Genomic DNA, 21,606 nt, shown 5'->3' on the forward strand with positions numbered 1-21,606 from the left:
TAATTATTATTATTATCGACTCTCTAGTTAAAATGTCTTTATCAAAAATTAATTTATAACACAACGTTTGAAACTCAGCTGAAGACTTGACTTAATCAAGAAGAAATATGAATAAATAAATGTAAGAAGAAGTAATAAGCAATTTTTGGGCAAATAATGTGTCATACATCCTGAACAAAAATAATTTAGAATGATCTCACCCCATATATTTCATTCCGTAAAAGTAAAGCAATCTCCTAAAATGTGCAATTTAATAAATACCTAAAATTTTTATTTATACCCTCAATAAAAATCATAATTTAATCACTTAGTTTTCATGAACCCACAAAATCCCATCATAATATAAAAAACTTCAAGTCTTTTTAGAGCACTCTTCGCATAATGTGCCATAAAACTCCGCAAGATGTATAAAATATTTACCTTATTAGGGTATCCGTTGTATCTGAGTAATTTCCTGCAACACTTGCCGCGATTTTCATAATAAAACATCTGGACCATCTCAGCGTGATCTGTGGCGGCACTGACGGTGTAAGGGCCGCCAGAATTCGTCGGATGCGAGCGTGATGACTCCCGACGCCCGAGAGGCACACATGGGCACCACCCTGACACCATTACGCGCCCTGTTTTCTAAGTGCACTAAATACTTCCGGCTCTGAGACCGGATTTGTCCTCTTATCTACTAGACAGCTGCCTATCTGTCTTTCTGTCTATCAGTCTCTCCTCTTCTTTATTAACTTTTCCTCTAATACTTAATAGCTCTTTCTCTGTTAGCTCCGCTATCGAGTGATGAATGAAAAAAAAACTCTTCCCAATCACTTATACGACATGGATTCCACCTCCTCCATATCTTCCTCTGTCCTTTTCTCTTTCTCTTTCCTCGTCACTCGTGTTAAAGAGGAATTCGATATCGTAGGACAATATATATTCGGCTCCTATTCTCTTTTCGAGATTCCTCGACTTGACTTGAATATTTATAGGATCACACTTCGATCTCTTCTATTCACTTTATCCTCTTTACTTTTCTTTACTTTACTTCGTTTTTATATTTTTATTCTTGTTTTTATTACAATGTCTTTTCGGGTACTTTTTTTATTATTTTGTTTACTCAATAAAAACAGCGTATTATTTTACAATAGTTTAAACTTTTATGATCCTTTTTATTTAGTATTTAATTTGGCAGCTAACTTATCTTTGGCATATTATTTGGCTGATATAAATTTTTATTGTATTAACCTAGATGAATCCAGTCATTTTATCTCTGGCCGGAGTAGTCGTGAGTCTAGTCTCTATTCTCTGATGGCAGTCTGAAAAATAAATAAAAAACAAATTTTAAATTTAATTTAATTAATATAAAGTTTTCAAACAATACATCTATTTACAAAAAGTAAAAAGTAGAATAAAAAAATGGCCATTAATTTTTATAATTGCCAAAGCTACTTCCGAGAATAACGCGGTACAATAAATTTTTTTTGTTCGGTATAATATGAATTTGGTGAGTCGCCTACTGGCAGCGTTCGGATCTACTATAAAAATCTGCAATTCATGAGAAAAAGAGATGAACCGCTCGTTCGTTGGCCCGCGCGTCATTTTCCATCAGTTCGATGTAATCATGGAAATGTCCTCTCTTATAGACTCCATTCTTTCGTCATCCTTTTTAGGTTATTTTATTTTACATTTTTTTTTTTTTTTTTTTCTATTATTATTCAATCCCTCGATCCCTCGTGTACATTATGCGATCGAGAGCACGCTAGAGGGCATTGTATTAAAATCTCGAAGACCGATATCGCTCTTGGATAAGCAAACAAGATCATCTATGAATATATATAAGTTTTGAATTAAGTTAATATAATCTACTAGAAGACATAAAGATAAATGCTAATTTTTCTTTAATATTTAGTTTGACGAAAACTGAAATATTCATTTGTAATACAATAAGATTTTATCGATATCGGCTAAGATGGAGATTTTTAATTAGCTATTTAATAAATTGATATCTATAGAGCGAAAAAAATTAACTTGATTCAAGAAAAAGAATTTTGAAAATTAATTACGATACTAAACTAACTTTACTTTATCATCAATTTGATTTTGTAGGATAACGTTAAAAAAAAAAAATGATATATTCCATGAAGTTAATGTAAAATAAATTGTATATTATTAAAAAGAATAAAAAAGTTGTAAAACTAAAGTTCCAACATTAATTTTCCGTGAAGTTGAATTTAATCAAACTCAAATTCCTGGCTGGTGCGTTTGAGTGACTTGAAAGGCAAGTGACAAGAAAAGCAAGTGCTGACAAGAAGGGATGGAAGATAATGTATGAAAAGTAAAAGAGGAGTGGTATATATATATATAGATATATACATATAATATGTATGAGGGAAAAACAATGAAGAGTGATGGAAATAAAGCAAAAGAAATGAAAATTACTCCGCCTTTTTCTCGTTTTCGCCAAGTCTTTATTTTTAGATTGCGCTGTAGTCAAACTCTAGTATAAAGCTTTGGAATTCATTTCAGGTAATTCCAAACATCTTTTGGTAAACGCGAAAAGCATGCGCGAAAATGAGATAAATAGTTATATGGCTCTGAAAGAGAGGGAAGTTTTTAAAAGAACCGGAAGGATGTTAGGTGATAAAGCTCTATAAACTTGGAGCAGGTCCTCCGGTCGGTTGTCACTACAAAAAATGGGTCATGCTGCTGCTCCCAACGCTCGTGGCTTACTCCATTGCTTGTCTCCGTTATATTTTATACTTTTTCTTATTTACTATTATTTCTTATCTTAACCCTTATTTATTCAATGTGATAACGGAAACCAAGTGCATAAAAATTATTTAAGCCGATGGAAATCGGTTATCATTCTAAGGATTTTAAATATTTATAACTATTGATTTCTATTTTACGATACATATATTTCCTTAAAGACTTTTAGTACTTTCTTCCTTCCCATTGCATGGGATAAAATTTTTACGAGTTTCGTTAATCACGATAAGCCATTGTAAAATTTTTGTAGTGTAGCATAAAATACGAACCATTGACGCTAAAACAATATTTTATGATTTTATTATTATATTGATGTCCAAGAAATTGAAAATCACACGATTCACGTTTTTCTATCTTCTCGTGAGGACATTACGTGACTTGAATTCCAAGTTTAATTTTTTTAGCACAGTTACACTGTAAAAAAGCTGTGTTAATGGACTAAGTTTAATACGCTCGATGTTAAAATGGATTTACACCGGTGTAAGCAATTTCCAGCTTACTAATTCTTAAACAATTTGACAAAAATGAAACTTAGTCTTGACTTGAAACTAAAAATATTACAATTGTTATTTCATAAAATAAAAATTTTCTAAAAATTGTCTCTACCCCTTTAGATTTTCTGCTATTGTAAACGAGAGTAAATAAAATATTCCCTTTCAAATTAGCGTTTGAAAGTATCTTATTACTTCAGTTTGTTCACCGATAAGTAAATACTAGAAAAAATTTAATAAAGCAGCCCTTCTATTTTTGTTTTTCAAGTTGCCGTTTTATTAATCTAGTTGAGGTAAAAATCAAAGAGAGCTGTGATAATGAGTTTACATAAAAAATATCTAGGATAAATAACACCAAGCAGTGGTGTATATTTTTGTTTGATTAGAGCAAATGGGATTTTTAATTAAAAATTCTAGAGCTGATTCAAATCAAAATAGTTTTAAACAGAAATTATTAAGCAAAATAATTTGCATTGAATTTTTAACCACCTATTTTGTCTAGACTCTTTAAATTTTAAATTATGTCTCGAAGATTTAAAAATATTTTCTTACATTGAGTTAATAATAAATCATAAAAGACAATAATATAAAAATAGTCAATTATTGAAGTATGAAATTTATTTTTTTTTTAATAAAAGAAAATAAATATAAATATCAGTTTATAAATCAAGAGCCTTTTATTTATCGATGAAAAAAATTATAATTGGAAAAATATTAAAATAGTATTGAAATAATAAGCGAAAGTAGGGCAAATTAAATCGGACTGAGACAGCTCTTGAAAATTTTTAATTAATTTTTCAATCATAATCGACTATACTTTCAAGCTTTTAAATAATAAAAAGAATAATCGATAATAAATAAAAATTTTAGGTATAATTAAAAATTCATCAAGGGTCGTAGTGTCGAAATTCAATTTTTTTCTACTCTACCTGTACTAATTAATAATTGAGCCATTAAAAGCAAACTTTTAGAGGTGAACATTTTTTTTTGGAATATTTGATGGGAAACAAACAATTGTGTAAAATCAAAATAAAAGCTCTGTTGTTATTTTTTTTTTCATTACGGAAAAATTCAATAATATTATTAAATGTTTTTAAAAATAATCAGAGAGTAGTATATCAACTGTACATAAATATTGCGAGAGTTATATTTGCGATGAATTTAATATTAATTAAAATTTCTGAAAAATAACAATGTTGAATTGAAAAATACTCCAGTTCGTTATTAGAATATACAAATATAAATAGTTCTAATGTAACCTCCGCAGTAAAAACAGCTAAACCAATAATTTATGTGGCTGACGAATTATTAAAACTATTTAATGTAATCAAATGATTGGCATCTGAATTAACTGATAAAATATAAATCCAGAGTAAAATTTTAATGGATTGATCCAAAACTAATATACTACAAAGCTACTGAATGTATTCTATTATCTACCTTCTGTTCTAAATTATAAATTATTATTCAGTACCAATCGCGCAGACTAATTACATAGTTAATATAAATTCGCGTACATGAATATTTTAGGATATAAGTCTAGTTTAATTCAATATGCTCCAGACAATGCTATTGTTCGAAAGTATTAAAAAGCTCAAATTTCCAGATAATTACTACCTAGTTGAATGCTAATGAGAAAGAGTAAAAAAATCAGAAGTGAATAAAAAAAATTTTAGCTTTCCATTAATTTTCAGTAAAAAAAAAAGTCAAAATTTGAAGTAAAATCGTCTGTTTTAAAGGAGAAAACTCTACGATGCACTTAAACATTCTTAATATGCGAAGAAATTAATTTTAAAACGGTTCTTTAACCACGCAATAAATTAAAATCAAGTAATTAAGTAATAATAATAATAATGATAGCATTATTATTATTAACTTTGTTAGTAATTAATTAAAGGATAAAATAAAAATATTTAACCATTCTAAAGTAAACGTGAGAATTAGACTGAGGAGGACTAAAGGGGTATAATTTCTCACTGTCTACGTTCCGCTAAATATTTCACGTCGCGGCTCGCTTAATCGGGCAAATCGTCCTGATAATTAAAGCCTGGTGGCTAATGAGCGAGGATGCTGCCATAGTACAGGAATAAACTATTTAAAAAAAAAGACAATAGTAATAAAAATAAACAAAAAAGCACATAAAAAGGTTCAAGCGGGAGAAATATAAAACTTGTTTTTTTCCGGTTGTTATTAAATTTTAATATTTTTCTTCGCTAAATATGCTTTTATATATATTTCTCTCTAAAAAAAAAAAAAAAAAAAAAAAAAGTTAAATATTTGATATGCAGTATTTTAATTACATATCATTACTTCACATTCTAAAATATTTTCCGCACTTTCCAGCACTATTTGTATTTCAAAAGAATGGCCGGAATGTTAATTTCCGCATTTCTCATTGCTTTTTTTTTTTTTTTTTTTTTTCTTGAAACGTTTGTTATGTTATTTAGACGAAGATAAGGATTTAGAAACAGTCATTCGTTTATTTAACAGTCAACTCGGTTTTATTATTTAATAAATTTTTTAATAAAAAATAATTTGCCAATAAAATCAAAATAAATTGAAGTATATGAGGCAAAAAATGGGTAAGGTCACAAGACCGGATGTCAAAGGTCCACCGAGTTGACTTTTATCGCTCGTAAAAATTGTGACATCGGAAAAGTCTAGTGTAGAGCACAACGCAAGAGCACGGAAAAACCTTTTTTTCTCTCATATACGGACAGGACTACTCTCCTTTACTCGTATCGTTTCACTAGCCGTGTTTAACCACTAGTACGAACAAAAATCTACGTTATTTAGTGCACCTGGAGCATTACTGAAAGCTCTAACATATATCTATAACTATTTCAACTCAATATTTGCCTATTTTTTTATTTTATTTCTTATAGCACATACGTTTTAACATTCCATCATGTAAAAAAATATTGAAAAATAAAAACAGTTATGTACTCTTTAATTTCGTTCGCAATGCACAGCATTAATTATTATTCTGCCTCAATAAATACTTTAAAATGCGTGTTGTTATTTTTGTTTTCAATATCACGTATGTTTTCAATTTTTTGTTATTTTTCGATTTTTTTGGCTTGCATAGGAAAACAATACTAAAAAAAAAATAAAAAAGAAAATAACCTATACAATTTAACGTAGATTTTAACATAGATACACAACGTGACAAATGTTCACAAGTATACCCATGAGAATAAATTCCAACGTTGAAATAAATAGCACAGAAGCGTCCTGAAGTTTTCCAGGAGGCTGCAATAATGATAACAATAATACACTACGTATAAATAATGATAAAAAAAGATAACAGAATGAGCTTTGTAATAGTGACCCTTGCAATAAAAAATCTAACAGACTTGTACACAGTAAAAAATTTTTTCTCTTTTGGGTCAAAAAGCTTGAGTAAGAAATTTTTATTATGCTAAATATTTAACACTTTTGTATACAATATTATATCAAATTGATATATACAAGTGTTAAATATTTAAAACAAAAGATTTCTGACACAAATTTTTTTGATAGAATGGCGGGAACAATGAATTAATAATTAATAATTATTATCTAACAACACCGAAATATACAGCCATCTGCAATAAGAAAAGTGTTAATATTTTTCCAAAGCTAATAAATTAATTTTTTTAATTTGAGATTAATTATTTAAGTCTAATACGTTTATGATGGAGGCATTTTAATATAAAAAAAATTGATTGACCTTAATATGTTGATAGTAAAACAATATCTCAACCGGTTTGTTTTATGGAGCGTGCAATTATGAGAGGAAAGTTATAATAGTTGATTTTCTGTGAAATTTACTAAAAATTAAATTAGAGTTACAAATAAAATAGAATATACAATGAAGTTTAAATTGTATTAATGAAAGCACGCTTGAAGTATGTTTTCATTTAATTTTATTTCCTGACTACGGTTTCCAATTAGTTTTCTCATTTGATTCACTTAGTTTCTAGTAGTTTGTTTCGCATTTTAGAACTCTCATTATTGAAATGACCAAGGCATACATAATCTATGGATGAGTTGGCGAAATTGCATTTGTGTATTGAAAATTGCATGTATGTAATGTAGATGACGGTTAAAACTGTATAATTGATTTCAAGAGTAAACTATGGAGAAATAGGTGGTTAGATACGTAGATAGAGGGCGGTAGGTACGTAGGTAGGTAGCCATGCTCTCATACCTATTTTCAGGATTATATCGAGGGCATAATGTGTTCAGGAGTGTTTCAAACCACATGGACATTGTGCAAATGGAAGCGTAAACAATGCTTGAGCTAGTAGCCCTCCAGCAACGCTTGAGTATTCTACCGTCACCTCCATTCGTCCTTCTCACTAGATATCCTTTCTTCTCCTATTCACCAGCTTCTCTCTTGTTCCTACTATACATGTATGTGTTACCTATAATGATCTATATATTTATACGAATAGATGTCAACACACGCGTTGGAGTTGACATTCAATAGCTTTCAGCAGAAGCTTTTGTTTGTCACCAAACTAGTTTGATTGTTCTGATTGAATAAGTTTTACAACCAAACTCTTCTTTTATTGTACACACGTACAAGAACTACCTTAGTTACTCGTGGGAATCTCAACTTTCTCTTGTTTTATACTCACACTCAAACTACCAACAATCCAAAACAAATCTTTATTATAAGTTTTTTAGTCTTTCACACTTCTCAAGCGTTAGTTTGTCGCTATCAAATTTTCGACTGCTTCTATTCGGGTAGATTATTGGTGCAACTTTTAGCTTCAATTTTAGTTAAAAAATAGTATTTACTTTGAAAATGCACTGAAGAAAATTATCAGTCTGATATCTGATGGGCTAAAATTGGAATATTTCTTATAAATTTCACTTAACTCTATTGGTTATAATCATAATAAAAAATCACGGCTTCAAAATTATACTAAGGGTATTTCAAACTCATTTTAATTTTTAATAGTCAAAAATAAGCTTAAGCTAATTCGACTATAAAATTTTTAATAATTGAAAGCATTATCCTACTTGTTTTTTTTTTTATTGGTGTTTGAATTTTTGTTAAATTAAAAGCTCTTAGAAAAGTTAAAAGGATGTTTGATGAATGGACAGTTTGATTCTAAATAATCAGTGGAAACTTCTTTGTTTGATGTAATTTTACAAAGCTTTGCAAAGTTGGAACTAAAAAACGAGCAAATACTCTATTAAACAGAAGTATTTAATTAACCTAATTGGTTGGCGGGTATTCTGCGTAGGAATCTTTTAAAGATGTCGCATAGAGACACAGCGACGATAATTAAATTTCATGTTATTAAACAAAAAAGTTTATTTAATTTAATTAAGAGAAAGTCATCAAGGTGTCAGCTTCGAGTGAATAATAAACTGGATCATAAAATTATTATAGAGAAATTAATAAATTTAAATCAATATTTAGTTTCATAAAATAATAGAGAAATGCAAATAAATTTGCTTTTACTGTGTTTATTATTTGGAATTATGTGCCTTTTTCATTATTATTAATTGTTCGTTTTGTTTACTTTTAATGTTTTTTAGAGGCGCGCAGTAGCCCTATCGGATCCGGCCCTTGCTTACCAAAGCATTGGACCGGGTTCGAGTCCGGCGTACACCAATGAATATTTTCAATATTTAAGTGTATTATCCTGCTCAGCCCAAAAAATAAAACGAGTTCCAATCTCAAAAGTTTACCCCCTACCGTAGTCGCTCATGACCTTAGTAGTTTATGCGACTTTAAACAAATTAAAAAAAAAAAAAAAAAAAATGTTTTTTAATTATTAAATATTTTTATTAATTAAAAAATTCAACGTAGTGTGATCTCACTCCATGTTTGTTATTTACAACGTTACGTTTAATGCTTGGATACATTTAATTATTAAAATTGATGAAATTTTTAATTAAAAAATAATAATTTCGTACATTAATAATAGCAAACATTTATTAGACATGTTAGACATGCTTAAAATTTGAAAATTGTTCATAAAGACACTAATGAAACTAAAATTTGAGACAAACGTGTTAAAAATAGCATGTTACTTACTATTGCAAATTAACAATACATTCTAACCCATGTATTAGCATTAAAATTTATTTAAAAATCAAAATACTAAACTTCTAATAACCGTAAATTAATTAAATAAGTTATTAAATAGATTCAGAAAAAAAACTAAACTATCTAAAAAAAAAAAAAATCAGCTTTTACTAACAATTAAAACTTGAATTTATTTGTCTTTCTCAGCGTCTCTCGAAACTTTTTGATCTGGCTAAAGAGGTGATGTTTTGTAGTGAATTTGCAAAGAGTATAAAGACTCTGTTTTACTTAAATTAGTGGACGTCGGGTAGTTTGATCCTCTCGGCAGTCTCAACACGTGAGAATATATAAACTCTCTTTATCTCTATCTCTTTCTCTATGGTTTCCTCTTCTACTTTGGTGGCGTTAAAGCGTGGTATGATGCTTTCTCTTTTCATTTCCCGTAGCAAGTTCATAAAACCCTTGATGAACTTGCACCGGCTGTAGCCACGCGAGTGCTGCAGTTGAAAGCTAGTCAATATAATGACCATACCAAAGGGTTCATAGAGCTATAAAGAATATTAAAAACGGAGAAAGAAAATATTTAATTAACAAAGAAAATAAATAAATAAAAAAATTGTTTTTTTTTTCTCCATGTCATTTACCAAAATTCCTTCAGCATGTAAAGGGAAAATTAAAAGGAAAATATTAATAAAAGATTCTTCAATATTTCCTGACGAAGCAAAGTAAAATTGCTCGAACGGTCTTTTTCCATACTTTTTTCTTTCGTCTCGCATCTCATGCAAATTTTTTCTATATCGTTCCACGAAAATTCTCTATATAGACAGTGCAAAAAAGGAAAGTAATTTCAGTGAAATGAAAAGAGAAAGAAAGAAATAAAATTAAAAAAACACCTAAGTAAGAATAATAAAACCAGAAAGAATAGAATGAGATTCACGAAACTCTCGAGGGCACTTCTTGCGGTCGAAAGTTAAATGCGACGTGAAAAGTACTATCCGAGCTTATAGATATCGAAAGCCTTTTCAAATAACGCGGCTACGGGCTACTTCTTCGGTACTTTTATTTTTAATTTCATTTTTTACCCTTACTCTTCTTCTCTACTCTATGTCCTACATTCATAGTCGAGTCGGAATGTACGGTACTGTAAAACATGTACAGAGTTTCAGAGAAACTCCAAACAACAACAACAACAACAACAACAACAACAACAAATACACATATATACCTATACTTAAATTTATACACAGAGAAATGTGCAAAAAACCCTGAAATATAAAGTTAGGCAAACCGAGACTAGCATAGAGAACCAACAGAGAACAACGCTATGAAGTTGAGTGCTGTAAGAAAGGGGACATACGAGTGTAAGAAACGCTCTGAGGAATCATATGCACCTGCGGCAGTTTCTGCGACAGTTTGATATACGAGCACGTTTTCTCGGGAAATCTACAGCGAGATAGATATCAAGCCCGGGTTGTTGCAAAAAAATATTCCTCACCATAATCCTTCTTCTTCGCGAGTAAAAATTTTTTTCATATTCACAGTTGTTATAATAATATAATGATAATAATTTTTTTTTGCTCCATTCACTAATAATCTGAATAGTAATAAATCTTGTGAATTAAACTCAATGCAATTGTTTAATTTGAGGGTCAACATGGAAAAAATATGAAAATAATGAAAAATTAAGTTTTCAAAAATTTTATAATCAATTTTTGATCTAAGGTAAAATACCCTATTAGTAGCACTTTTTCTTTCAATGAAAAAATCATCTACTTGGAATAAAAATTAAACATTTTTTTGATCTAATGGTCTTGAAGATTAAAAATAATATATTCATTATTGAAATTAATGATTTGATTAATTGAATAAATACCAAAATAAAAGAAAGTGTCAGTAATGGGGTCCCCGCCACTAACGGGGTCTTTTACCCTATACCATAAAATAAAAATATGGTATAAAATTTGACGATTTTTTTAATATTAGTAGAAAATTTTAACGTGAAAATTTGAAATTTTTTTGATTCATAAATTGAAAAAACTTATTGCTAATAATTTGTCAGAAATAAATGAAAATTTTTATAAGTTGTTTTGTTGAAGAAAAGCAGACGACCGTGAAACTAAACAATCACCGTTATTTAATTAGAATAATGGTAAAAGGAACTGCACCTGTTTAATTTCTTAGTAAATTCCTTGCTCAGTTAAGAAAATTCTTGTGTCTTGGAACTATTTCCGTACAATTCCCATTATTTATTTTTAAATATAGTTATAGATTTAGCTGTAAATGGTGTCAACATCTTTGATGATTAAGGAATAATTAGCAATATTGTTACGATTCATTGTCACTGAGTTTGAAGTAAAAAATAAAAAAGAGGTAAAGTATTGTAGATTTGAAATAACACGCGCGACTTGTCACAAGCTCGATCGCGGACTAAAAGCTACAACGCCGCTCCGACCGACAGCGTAACAGAACGTACGATGACGCAGGACGTACTGAAGGGTCGCGCGTCGCGGATATCAGATATATACACCATCACACCATACCGTACACGATATCAGCTATATACTGCTGGACGTTGTTATATTACTTCTCTACTACTGAGTAAGTGAGAGACGGAAAAGAGCGGCGCCGATGGGACGCTAAATTCGTCGCTTGGATACCACGCATGCGCAAGATCAATTCATCCCCTCGGTTTCCCAAGTAGTATTACTCGGTTTAAATTATAGTGGGTTTCCTAAGAACAGTCAGACAAAGAATACAGCTGGTAATTTTTGTTTTTTGTTACACGGCATATTTATGAATTATACTTTATCATTCATACATTGAGTTGTTCAATAATGCTTCAATAAAACCTAATTACTTTCACATAAGTTATAATTATGAGGGTTAATTTTTATTATAAAAATTTTGTATAATTTTAATGAAAATTAAGTAAGCCGATAGATAGTTGAAAATTTTTAGAAATTTTTTATTGAAAAAATTTCAATTAAACATTAAAAAAATAAATTTCACATGTAAAAAACTTGAAAAACTATAAGTGTAATTTTTTATAAATATCTTTTTAGTTGTAATTTAATTAATAAAAAAATCAAAAATTTTAGACGTCTGCTAACTTCAGTGTCATTAATTTTAACACAAATATTATGTTAAAATAACATATTGAAAAGACTGTTTATAGATATAGTATGCATAAAAAATTTAAAATATTAAAGTAACATGAAAGAACATTGTCGATGTGTATTTTGGCTTCTGGTTGAGAATAATTTATTCGACGGTAACTTAACTACAATATTACATTACGAACCTACTTTGCAACTAAAAATTTAATGAAGCAAAAGAGTAAAATTAGCCTTAAAAAGTAAACTTTATGTTTTCTACAAAATTCTAAACAACTTTAAAACAGTTTTACAATAAGAACTAATTATTATTTTTTTTTTTTCCGAATACTAAACAAGGTGTAGAAAATAAGGAATTAAAAATGAAAATTACCGCCAACAGGTGCCACTGAAGTAAAGTAAAGCTTTTGCTGGTACATGTCCAATAGTCAGCTTGAGAGGACCTTTTTTCCACCTCACTCTCATTTCTCACAGGGTCACAACGACATGCACAAAAAAAAAAAAAAAAAAAAAAAAGACTAAAGAAACTCAATAACTCTCTTAACTTTTGCAGCAATAAAAACACATGATCAAATAAACATCTGTACTCCAAAAGAGGCACACATCTATGTGTCTTAGTGATAATAAAAGTCTATAAAACTGCAATAAAAAAACTTTATATATTTTTTTTAAGCTTGAGTATTTTCTAATACGTCAATTTCTTTTATTAAAAAAAAAAGGGATCACTCACAACCCGTGGGAGTAACCTGTTCACTTTTTACGATCAACGACTCGTCGATCGGATTTTTCTCTTTACTTCTTAGGGTACACCACATCCTTCCTATGTCGTTTGTGCTTACCAACAAGGGACTTCACTAGCCTCGAAGGAACATGAACTACTATACCTTTCGACCCGTCAGAAAGTGGATTACGGTCAACTGGAAGCTTCTGAAAAGGCCAACCGTGAAAAATCGAGTAGACGATATATTTTTTTTATTCTGCCAATCAATTTTTTAAAATAAATTGATTTTACATTTTCAGTCAATTATAATAATTTTACATTTTATATAATTGTAATAATTGTAATAATTGTAAACAGCACTTTTGCTTTCTTTGACTTCGATACTTTGGTCTTTTAATTAAGTGCCTTTGAATAACTTACAAAAGCTAGTACTTCTTATGCAGCTATTAAATAACACCAAAGACGAGTTTTGAAGAGTGTAAGAAGACTACTCAAGAAATGTCATACAGTCTTGTTATAAATTTATCAACATTTAGAACAAGACTAATGGGTAAAGTGACAAATAACTCACTTTTACCCAAAGCATAAACGGGGTATTTACATTTGAATATCCCATTTAATAGTGACAGTGATGTGAATAATGATTCATTAGGTAATAATGTTCGTAGGTAGTGAGTGAATTGACTTAATCACACCGATTAGACGGTGTGTCAGGAGACTAGTCAGTTACAACGACGAGTACATTGTCTACTATGACTGCAACGTCGATGTCAATGGGGGCGATGTACCAAACGAAGTTTCGATTAGTACCGAGCTATATAACTAAGGTCACTGAGGTTCAATAGACCACGATAATTCTCTCATGACTCCATGACATTCCTAAGACACTTTAATTTTATTATTATCATAAACATGTAATCGTTAGTGTGAATAAATAATGAGTCATCTATTTTTAGGAAAGATATTTATAACGTAAATATTCAATATTATCGGAATAATCTGTTTAGATTTACATATAATTAAGTCTTGCACGCATTGAGATTAAAATTTACATCAAACCTTGTGCTTGTGACTTTGTTATGATAATAAAGATTGATTTTGATTATTGAAGCTATGTTTATCGGATAGAATGTATAATATAATTATGAATTGAAATAATGTATTATGAAAAAATAAAAGCTATGAACAATTCTAATAAATTATATTTTTATTTTCATATACAACCTGTTATGGTGACATTGATCTTCTGGTGACTCTTTCATTGTCATCCCTTGATTGTATTGGCATTCATTACTTGCCTCATTACGTAATAATTATCAGCTTACATATATTTGTAGATGTATAAATAAATAAATATGAGTGGTTTATAAAATATATACATCGATTCTTACATAAAGTTATTGATATGATTAATCATAAATAAATTAAGTGAACTGATGGACTACACTTCTTTAAATCAAAAATAGCTTTTACATCAGAGATTAAAAATCAATAAACTTCAAGCATTAGATAAAATATTGATTAAACTTTTAAACAGTATTGTATCTATTTCTAAACAATTCTGTGATTAAAGTTAAAACGTTACCGAGTAAATTAAAGCTGTTTTATCAATTTATTAAAAATGACGCTAAAAATTTTTTCAAAACTTTTTACTTTTCTCATGGTACTAAGTAACGTCCAAACTTTTAATTTAACCGACATTTATGATCTCAATTCTATAAATCATTTTTTCGATGATATCTCGACGAAAGTAAAAAATAAGTATCTTTCTAATGAATTAATAACTGACAGTGAAAAGAATATTATTGTGAACAAAATCGTGATTGATTTGATCGGAATACTTACAAAATTAGACAACATAAAAAGTGATTTTGATGATATTTATTTGACCAAAGAATTCGATAGTTTGATGAAATCGTTTGAAATTTATAACTTTAAACTTCGAGATTTTGAATCGTATTCGTCTTTAATTGCGCGCACAAAAATTATAGACGAAAAACGTTCTACAATCGAAACTTATGTCAAATGGATAGTTTCTTTTCAGAACGATACAGAGTTGCAAAATTTAATAAATTTTTGTCCATTTATATCAAGAAGTATTGAACATGTTGACAGTGTTTTTCATTCTGATTCCATCGCTGAAGTATTAAATGAGTTGATTGATAACATTTTGAAGAAAATAGAGGTTAGTCGTAACACTTAATTTATCATCATCGAATAATCTTAATTAACATCATTTAAATAGACTAGCCAGTACAATATTTGTGGTCAACGAAGCTCATTAAATGAAGGATGGTTTTTCTACTATCGTCAAACAATGACTGCTTTTCTCAAAAAAATGGTGATCTATTACTATTTCGGAGTTATAGACGCAAGATGTAAAAATGGTAATTGTAGTAACACAATAAAAAAGTGTTATTCAGATTAAATCTTCATATTTATCAATGATTAGAAATTAAAAAATTATTTTTACTTCATATTTTAGAACAACAAAATGGTGCTATGACATTTTTGAAGACAAATTCAATCGAAATTTTAACAAAGAGTCTAAAGTCGTCCAAGCAGTTACAACAAATAAATTATTATATGTATCAATGTGATACATTTGATCTCAAAAAAGGTGATTATATCAGTACTTACAAATTGAGGCAAATAAGTGACTGCTTTTGAAAATATTTTGGTGTATTAACTTTTGATGAGTATGTTAATAATATTGTTTATATTATTATGTTAATAATATTGAAATCTTGTCTATCGCATTATATTATTAGATTATTACATTACATTATATTATTAGTTGAATATTTGTTATATGCAATTTGCAAGAAGGTTGAGTGATCTACGTCGATTGAATTGTTCAAATATGATTTTGACTTTATTAACATATTTAATATTTCAATTTTATTTTTACATCTACTTTTTATTTTTATGGTTTTCATAAAATGCTATACCATGTATTATTTTGTATTAAATTAATGGACGGCCGCAAGAAGCTTCAACTTCATGGTCGATGAATAAAGAAATAATAATAATAATAATAATAATAATAATAATAATAATAATAATAATAATAATAATAATTGTTAATTAGAATAAAAATTTATTTAGGTAAAATCTATGGAGGATATTATGAATTGGAAAGGATGATTCAGACAATGGTAATTAACGAAAAAGATTTAAGTGCTGATCAATCATGTTGGCATAATTGTAAACTTGATAAAATGGAAGGTAACTTAAATCATACGGCATGTAAGGAATTCTATGACTGTCGCTTTATGAGTTATACTTTTTTTATGTGCAATGTAAGTATTAAGTATTTTGGTATGAAAAAATTAGAAAGACGGTTCACCCTAAAGGCCATCCCTGCAACTTCCCGCTAATTCCATTCCTGGGCGCTTAAAATTGTACTTATGACATTTTTGAGATTTTTGAGCTCAAAATATAATTTATGTGATATTTTGAGCTCGCTGAGTTCAAAGAAATAATATTTCTAGGCATTTGAGCTCTCCCAGCTCAAAAATCTGATAGAAGTTTCATAGAACACTATTTTTGGAATTTTCAAACCGCAATAACTTTCGAATGGATCAACGAATTTTCACGCGGTTGACGGCATTCGACGCAGTTTTATCATCCTCATAAGTTATTTTCAGATTTTAATTGATCGAACCAAAAATTTCGGAGTAATCCCGAAAAAACACTTTTTTCGGTTTTCTTTCGTTCACGATATCTCTCGAACAAAAAGAATATATGGCGAAGCTTTTGCCTACCTCCGAAGAGGCCGTTTCTTGGGCTCAAAAGAGCTATACAGGCACGTATATCTGTCCTACCCTCACGTAGGAAATACACAGCCAAGTTTGCGGGCAAGGAAAAACCCTGCCCTCAATCATTTACGCTATCATAGAACAGATGTGAATTAAGTTGAATTTAACGTCAATCTGTCCTCGTACTCAGTTAACTGTATCAACCCATTCAACGACTGCGTTAGCCTGATCGGTAATATAATGACAACCCGACCAGTTACCAGCGGGGCCCATGCGGGGAGGTACATCCGTAAGATCTGTTTGAGCCATAATACTTATCCCCCCCTACAAGAGTCTTGTTCGTATGTATGTCTAATCTAGTCCCCGAATCTTTGAGCTTACCTGCGCTGCCAAATAATTTGACAGCGTCACGAGGCCTTGCTCAGATATCTCTCGAACAAATCAACCGATTTTTACCGGCTTGGTGGCGATCGACGTGGTTTTTCAAGCTTAAGGGCGGATTAGTTTTTGAAGTTGATCGATAAAGCCATTTAAAAGTTTTTCCAAAAAAACCACTTTCAAAAAAATTTTTTTTCTTATTTTTTTTGAGATTTTTCAAAATTTCTCAAAATCTATCCGTCCGAATCGATTCAAATTCACAGGAAATCTGAGTTTGAGGGAACTCTTAAGAACGCCGTTTAGTAGATTCCAATCGATTCAGTTGTTCAAAAGTTATAAGCAAGTCACATAGTCACACACACACACACACACACACACACACACACACACACACACACACACACACACACACACACACACACACACACACACACACACACACACACACACACACACACACACACACACACACACACACACACACACATACATACAGACATAGTGACAACATCGCGGGGGTAGTCAGGGAAGCTTCCTATGACCTTAAAAAGTCGAGATCTGATGAAAACTCGATTTTTGCAAAACGGGGTGAAAACAATAACTTCCCGATTTTTGTAAATCTTCGATTTTCTTAGCGGGAAGTTAAAAATAATTACGGACTTAAAAGTTACTTATTTGAATGTAGGAGAAAAAAGAAAGTACAAGACGCTACAAATGGTTCAAAAATAGCTACGATACCTATTTTGGCCCAGGACAAAAACAAAAATGTAACAGAAAAATTGAATTACTCGGCAGTTACATTGACTTTCTCCAACTGCGCCATTGCGATTACTGTGTATGCACTTGTGTAGCACAATCGAAGCGATCTAACAATGTTGTCACGGCTATCAGTTTCAGAGATCAAGTAACAAACATCAACCAAAACATGTTAAGTATTGATAATCATAAGTGCAATTCATGAAAAACATAAATAATCATCAAAAACGTATTAACAATATTTTTTGTAGGGTTGTTGTCGGTGTACGATTTGTGAAGAAAGACTTTATGATCCATATTCAAATAAATGAAAGGCCTCTGAGAAGACGTTGGTTGAATGATTCAGGTTCTTGGAAAAAGCTGGAAAGTTTCGATGTCAATGAGCAGACTGGAAGATTTGTTTTGATTAATAACAACACTGAAAGTCCACTGTTTGTTGGGATTGACTATGGACACCCGAGGATCATTAACTTTGATGATTTAATTGCACCTAAAGGTTTTGTTGTAACAGGTGTTAGATTAGGATTCGTAGAAAACACCCTCGATTATCGAAAATTTAAGACGAAACCTATTGAGCTACAAATTAGAGTAACCCCATTCGATTATATTCAAGGACAGCTTATTGATCTTCATAAAACATATTGGGTAGCTCCGGAACATCAAAGTCATTATTTTAGGTATTGTTTTCTTTTATCTACATTTTCATACGAACCCTAATTGATATTATTAACTAATCCATTATCGTTTTTTAGAAATGAGTTAGTATTGGCTAATTCTGATGTTCCTACAAAAACTTTAGAAAATGTTATTAATTCAGAAACGAACCAATTTATCAAATTTCAAACTTCTGATTTAAAGAAAGATGCAGGGCAATCAACAGTGCCATTTTTTGATGCAGCAGAAGCAGAAGGTGACCCTAATTTTCCTTTGGGAGGTATTGGAATCATTCATCGTGGACAGAAAGGATTCGGTGGATTTTTGGCATTTAAAATTTTTGAATTAGACCTTTCGATGTACTTTAAATTATAATTCAATAATTTTTTATTTCAAGACCTATTTATGTGTAGTTAAAGGTTACTAAATTTTTTAATTATAACTACTATTAAAAATCATATTAATTATCACTGATTTTTATTGATTATTATTACACCGGCACACAAAAAAAAAAAAAGTTGTCTGTACTTGGGACGCGCCACATATATTCCCATGTAATTTGACCCGCTGAACCCGAATTTGAGGTCCGTTTGGCCCCTACACCCTAGGATTTTGAGAAAACTGTAAAAAACCGAAAAAAAACGGGAAAATTGGGGGTTTTGGTGATTGAAAAATTTTTTTAGATTCTAACTATGCATGATTTTCATGTATTTCGATCTGCTTTATACTTATCTGAAGTGTACTCAGACCAGCAGCCATTAAAAGTCTAAGTAAATCCCGAAAAACCCATGAAAATTGCGAAAAAACAAAAATTCCCAATATTGTGATAAAAAATGTATTGAGCTAAATATATGATGATTTTCATGTAGGTTTATCGACGACATATAAATCTCCAACTTTTATAACTCAGACGTCTCGAAAACATCAAACAAATGTGCAAAAACCCCGAAAATTGGAAAAAATCAAATGTAATATAATAAAAATCGAGTTATTATTCAAAATAAATAAAAAAAAATCATATCATTCGATCTGTGGTGCATAAAAAAAAAGTATTTCGTCTTAAGACTTAAAAAAAATTAATTTTTTCGGAAAATATCATCAAAACCCTTTGGATTTGAATTTTAATTCGTTCTCCGCTTATATCTCACCCTTTTATCTTCAAACGTCCTGCATAAAGGGTTTCTCTTTCGTTTCCTCTCTTCTTCGGGTAAATCTCTCTTCAGAGTCCAACAATGATCTGCCATCATATTTACATCCCACGTTCCTTGATATCGTTTTTCCATCACACTAATGTCTTGATGGAATCTCTCACCTTGCTCTTCACTAAAATCACCAAGATTTTCAGGAAAGTGTGAAAGATGAGAATGTAAATAGTGCAATTTTGTATTCATTAAGCAACCTAAAGTATTATAGTTGTATAACAACTCGTCAACTAAAGTTGCGTAGTTATCACTTTTCGTATTCCCTAAAAATTGCTGTGATACTTCCTTAAAACTTCCCCAAGCTGCTCTCTCAATCTCGTTCATCTCATATTCAAGATTAGCATCCTGGAATAGAGTCCGAATTTGGGGTCCATCAAAAATTCCTTCTTTTAATTTAGCGTCACTTATAGCTGGAAATTTTTCGCCCAAGTACTTAAAACAGTTTCCATCTTTATCCAGAGCTTTTGACAAATTGCTTCATAAGGCCAAGCTTGATATGAAGTGGGGCAGCAAGTACTTGGAAGGATCAATTAGAGATTGTCGCGTAACATTGTGAGAACCAGGATTCAAATTTGTTCTTGTTGGCCATTCTTTTGAATGTAATGATTCTTTCGGTCTCGGCTATCCCACAAACATAAGAAGCAGGGGTACTTTGTGAACCCTGATTGTTGGCCTAGCAATATTGTTGCAATTTTCAGATCACCACAAACCTTCCATTGATGTTCTGAATAGTTTATTTTATCTAATACAACCTGTAAATTGTCATAAGTCTCCTTTAGTTTAGTCGAATGAGCTACTGGAATCGGTGCCAATAAGTTTCCATTATGAAGAAGCACAGCTTTAAGACTTCGCCTAGAGGAGTCAATAAAAAGCCTCCATTCTTCGTCTTTGTAAGTGTTTGGCTTCAACTCATCGATCAGTCCTTTTACATCTGAACAGTACACAAATGAATTTTCGCTGTCTTTTGTAAAATACTTCCGGAACTCTTTTTCCCTATCACGATAAAAATAAGCTGTTGTATTTTTAGCTAATAAATTTTTTCCTTAAAGCTGAGGCTAAATGTTCAGCTTTTACCTTAGATAGTCCTAAGTCTCGTACAAGGTCATTCAATTCAAGTTGATCGAAGACTTCAGGGTCTTTACTTCTAGGAACACCACTCGGGATGTATTCTTCATCCTCAGAATGGATCTCTTCGGGTTCAGGATCGATTTCTTCAAAGTTATCTTCAACTTCCATCTCTTCATGTTCATTCACTGGTTCAGGAGCTGCAGGTTCTTCGACATTCAAAACTTTTTCTGCTGGCACAACTGATGTTACGTTGGCATATTGAATTTTATGTTTGGTTGTCGAAGAAAAACCTGAAACTTCCGTCGTGCAAAAAATAGCAGTTTTGACTCGTTGGTGCAGACCAAATCACAGGTTTTGAAAATTTCAAGCACTGTTTACTTTTCGTCTGCTCCCAACGAGTAAGCATCGTGTGACACCGATTGCAAAGTGAATGTGGTACCCAAGTTGCTTCCCAGTTCGTAATCTGGATACCGAAGCAGGTTTCGTAGACATTTTTCAATTTGTTTGAAAAAGATCTACGACTTTTCGTTACTTCAAATCCTCCACATATGTAACAGAAGCAATTGGAGTTTTTGTTACATATGTGAGAGACACTTCTTGTCATATTAAACGCTTCAGAAGCCAAGTCACCCACTAATGAAGAGCTGCAGTCACTTGATGACGACGCCTGCGAG

At 30.7% G+C, this 21,606-nt stretch overlaps 2 protein-coding genes across 2 annotated transcripts in view; one reads left to right on the forward strand and one right to left on the reverse strand.

Moving 5' to 3' along the window:
- The window catches only part of LOC123272680, a 46,627-nt gene extending 34,817 nt beyond the window's left edge, over positions 1-11,810 (reverse strand). Inside the window, exons 1-2 of the mRNA XM_044739621.1 lie at positions 11,445-11,810; positions 421-1,304 (exon numbers count right to left, since the gene is read on the reverse strand). Of these exons, the coding sequence (XP_044595556.1) occupies positions 421-612 (192 nt within the window). The 5' untranslated portion in view covers positions 613-1,304; positions 11,445-11,810. The remainder of the gene's footprint in view (positions 1-420; positions 1,305-11,444) is intronic.
- A 2,857-nt stretch (positions 11,811-14,667) lies between these two features.
- Positions 14,668-19,136, forward strand: LOC123272548. The gene is made up of 7 exons (XM_044739411.1): positions 14,668-15,298; positions 15,359-15,500; positions 15,599-15,733; positions 16,222-16,415; positions 17,938-18,179; positions 18,260-18,685; positions 18,761-19,136. Exons 1-7 carry the CDS (start codon positions 14,735-14,737, stop codon positions 19,035-19,037), a joined length of 1,980 nt encoding a protein of 659 aa, XP_044595346.1. The 5' UTR covers positions 14,668-14,734; the 3' UTR covers positions 19,038-19,136.
- Positions 19,137-21,606: the final 2,470 nt, after the last annotated feature.

Source organism: Cotesia glomerata, linkage group LG10 (genome assembly GCF_020080835.1).
Source record: "Cotesia glomerata isolate CgM1 linkage group LG10, MPM_Cglom_v2.3, whole genome shotgun sequence".
Classification (NCBI taxonomy): Eukaryota; Metazoa; Arthropoda; class Insecta; order Hymenoptera; family Braconidae; genus Cotesia; species Cotesia glomerata.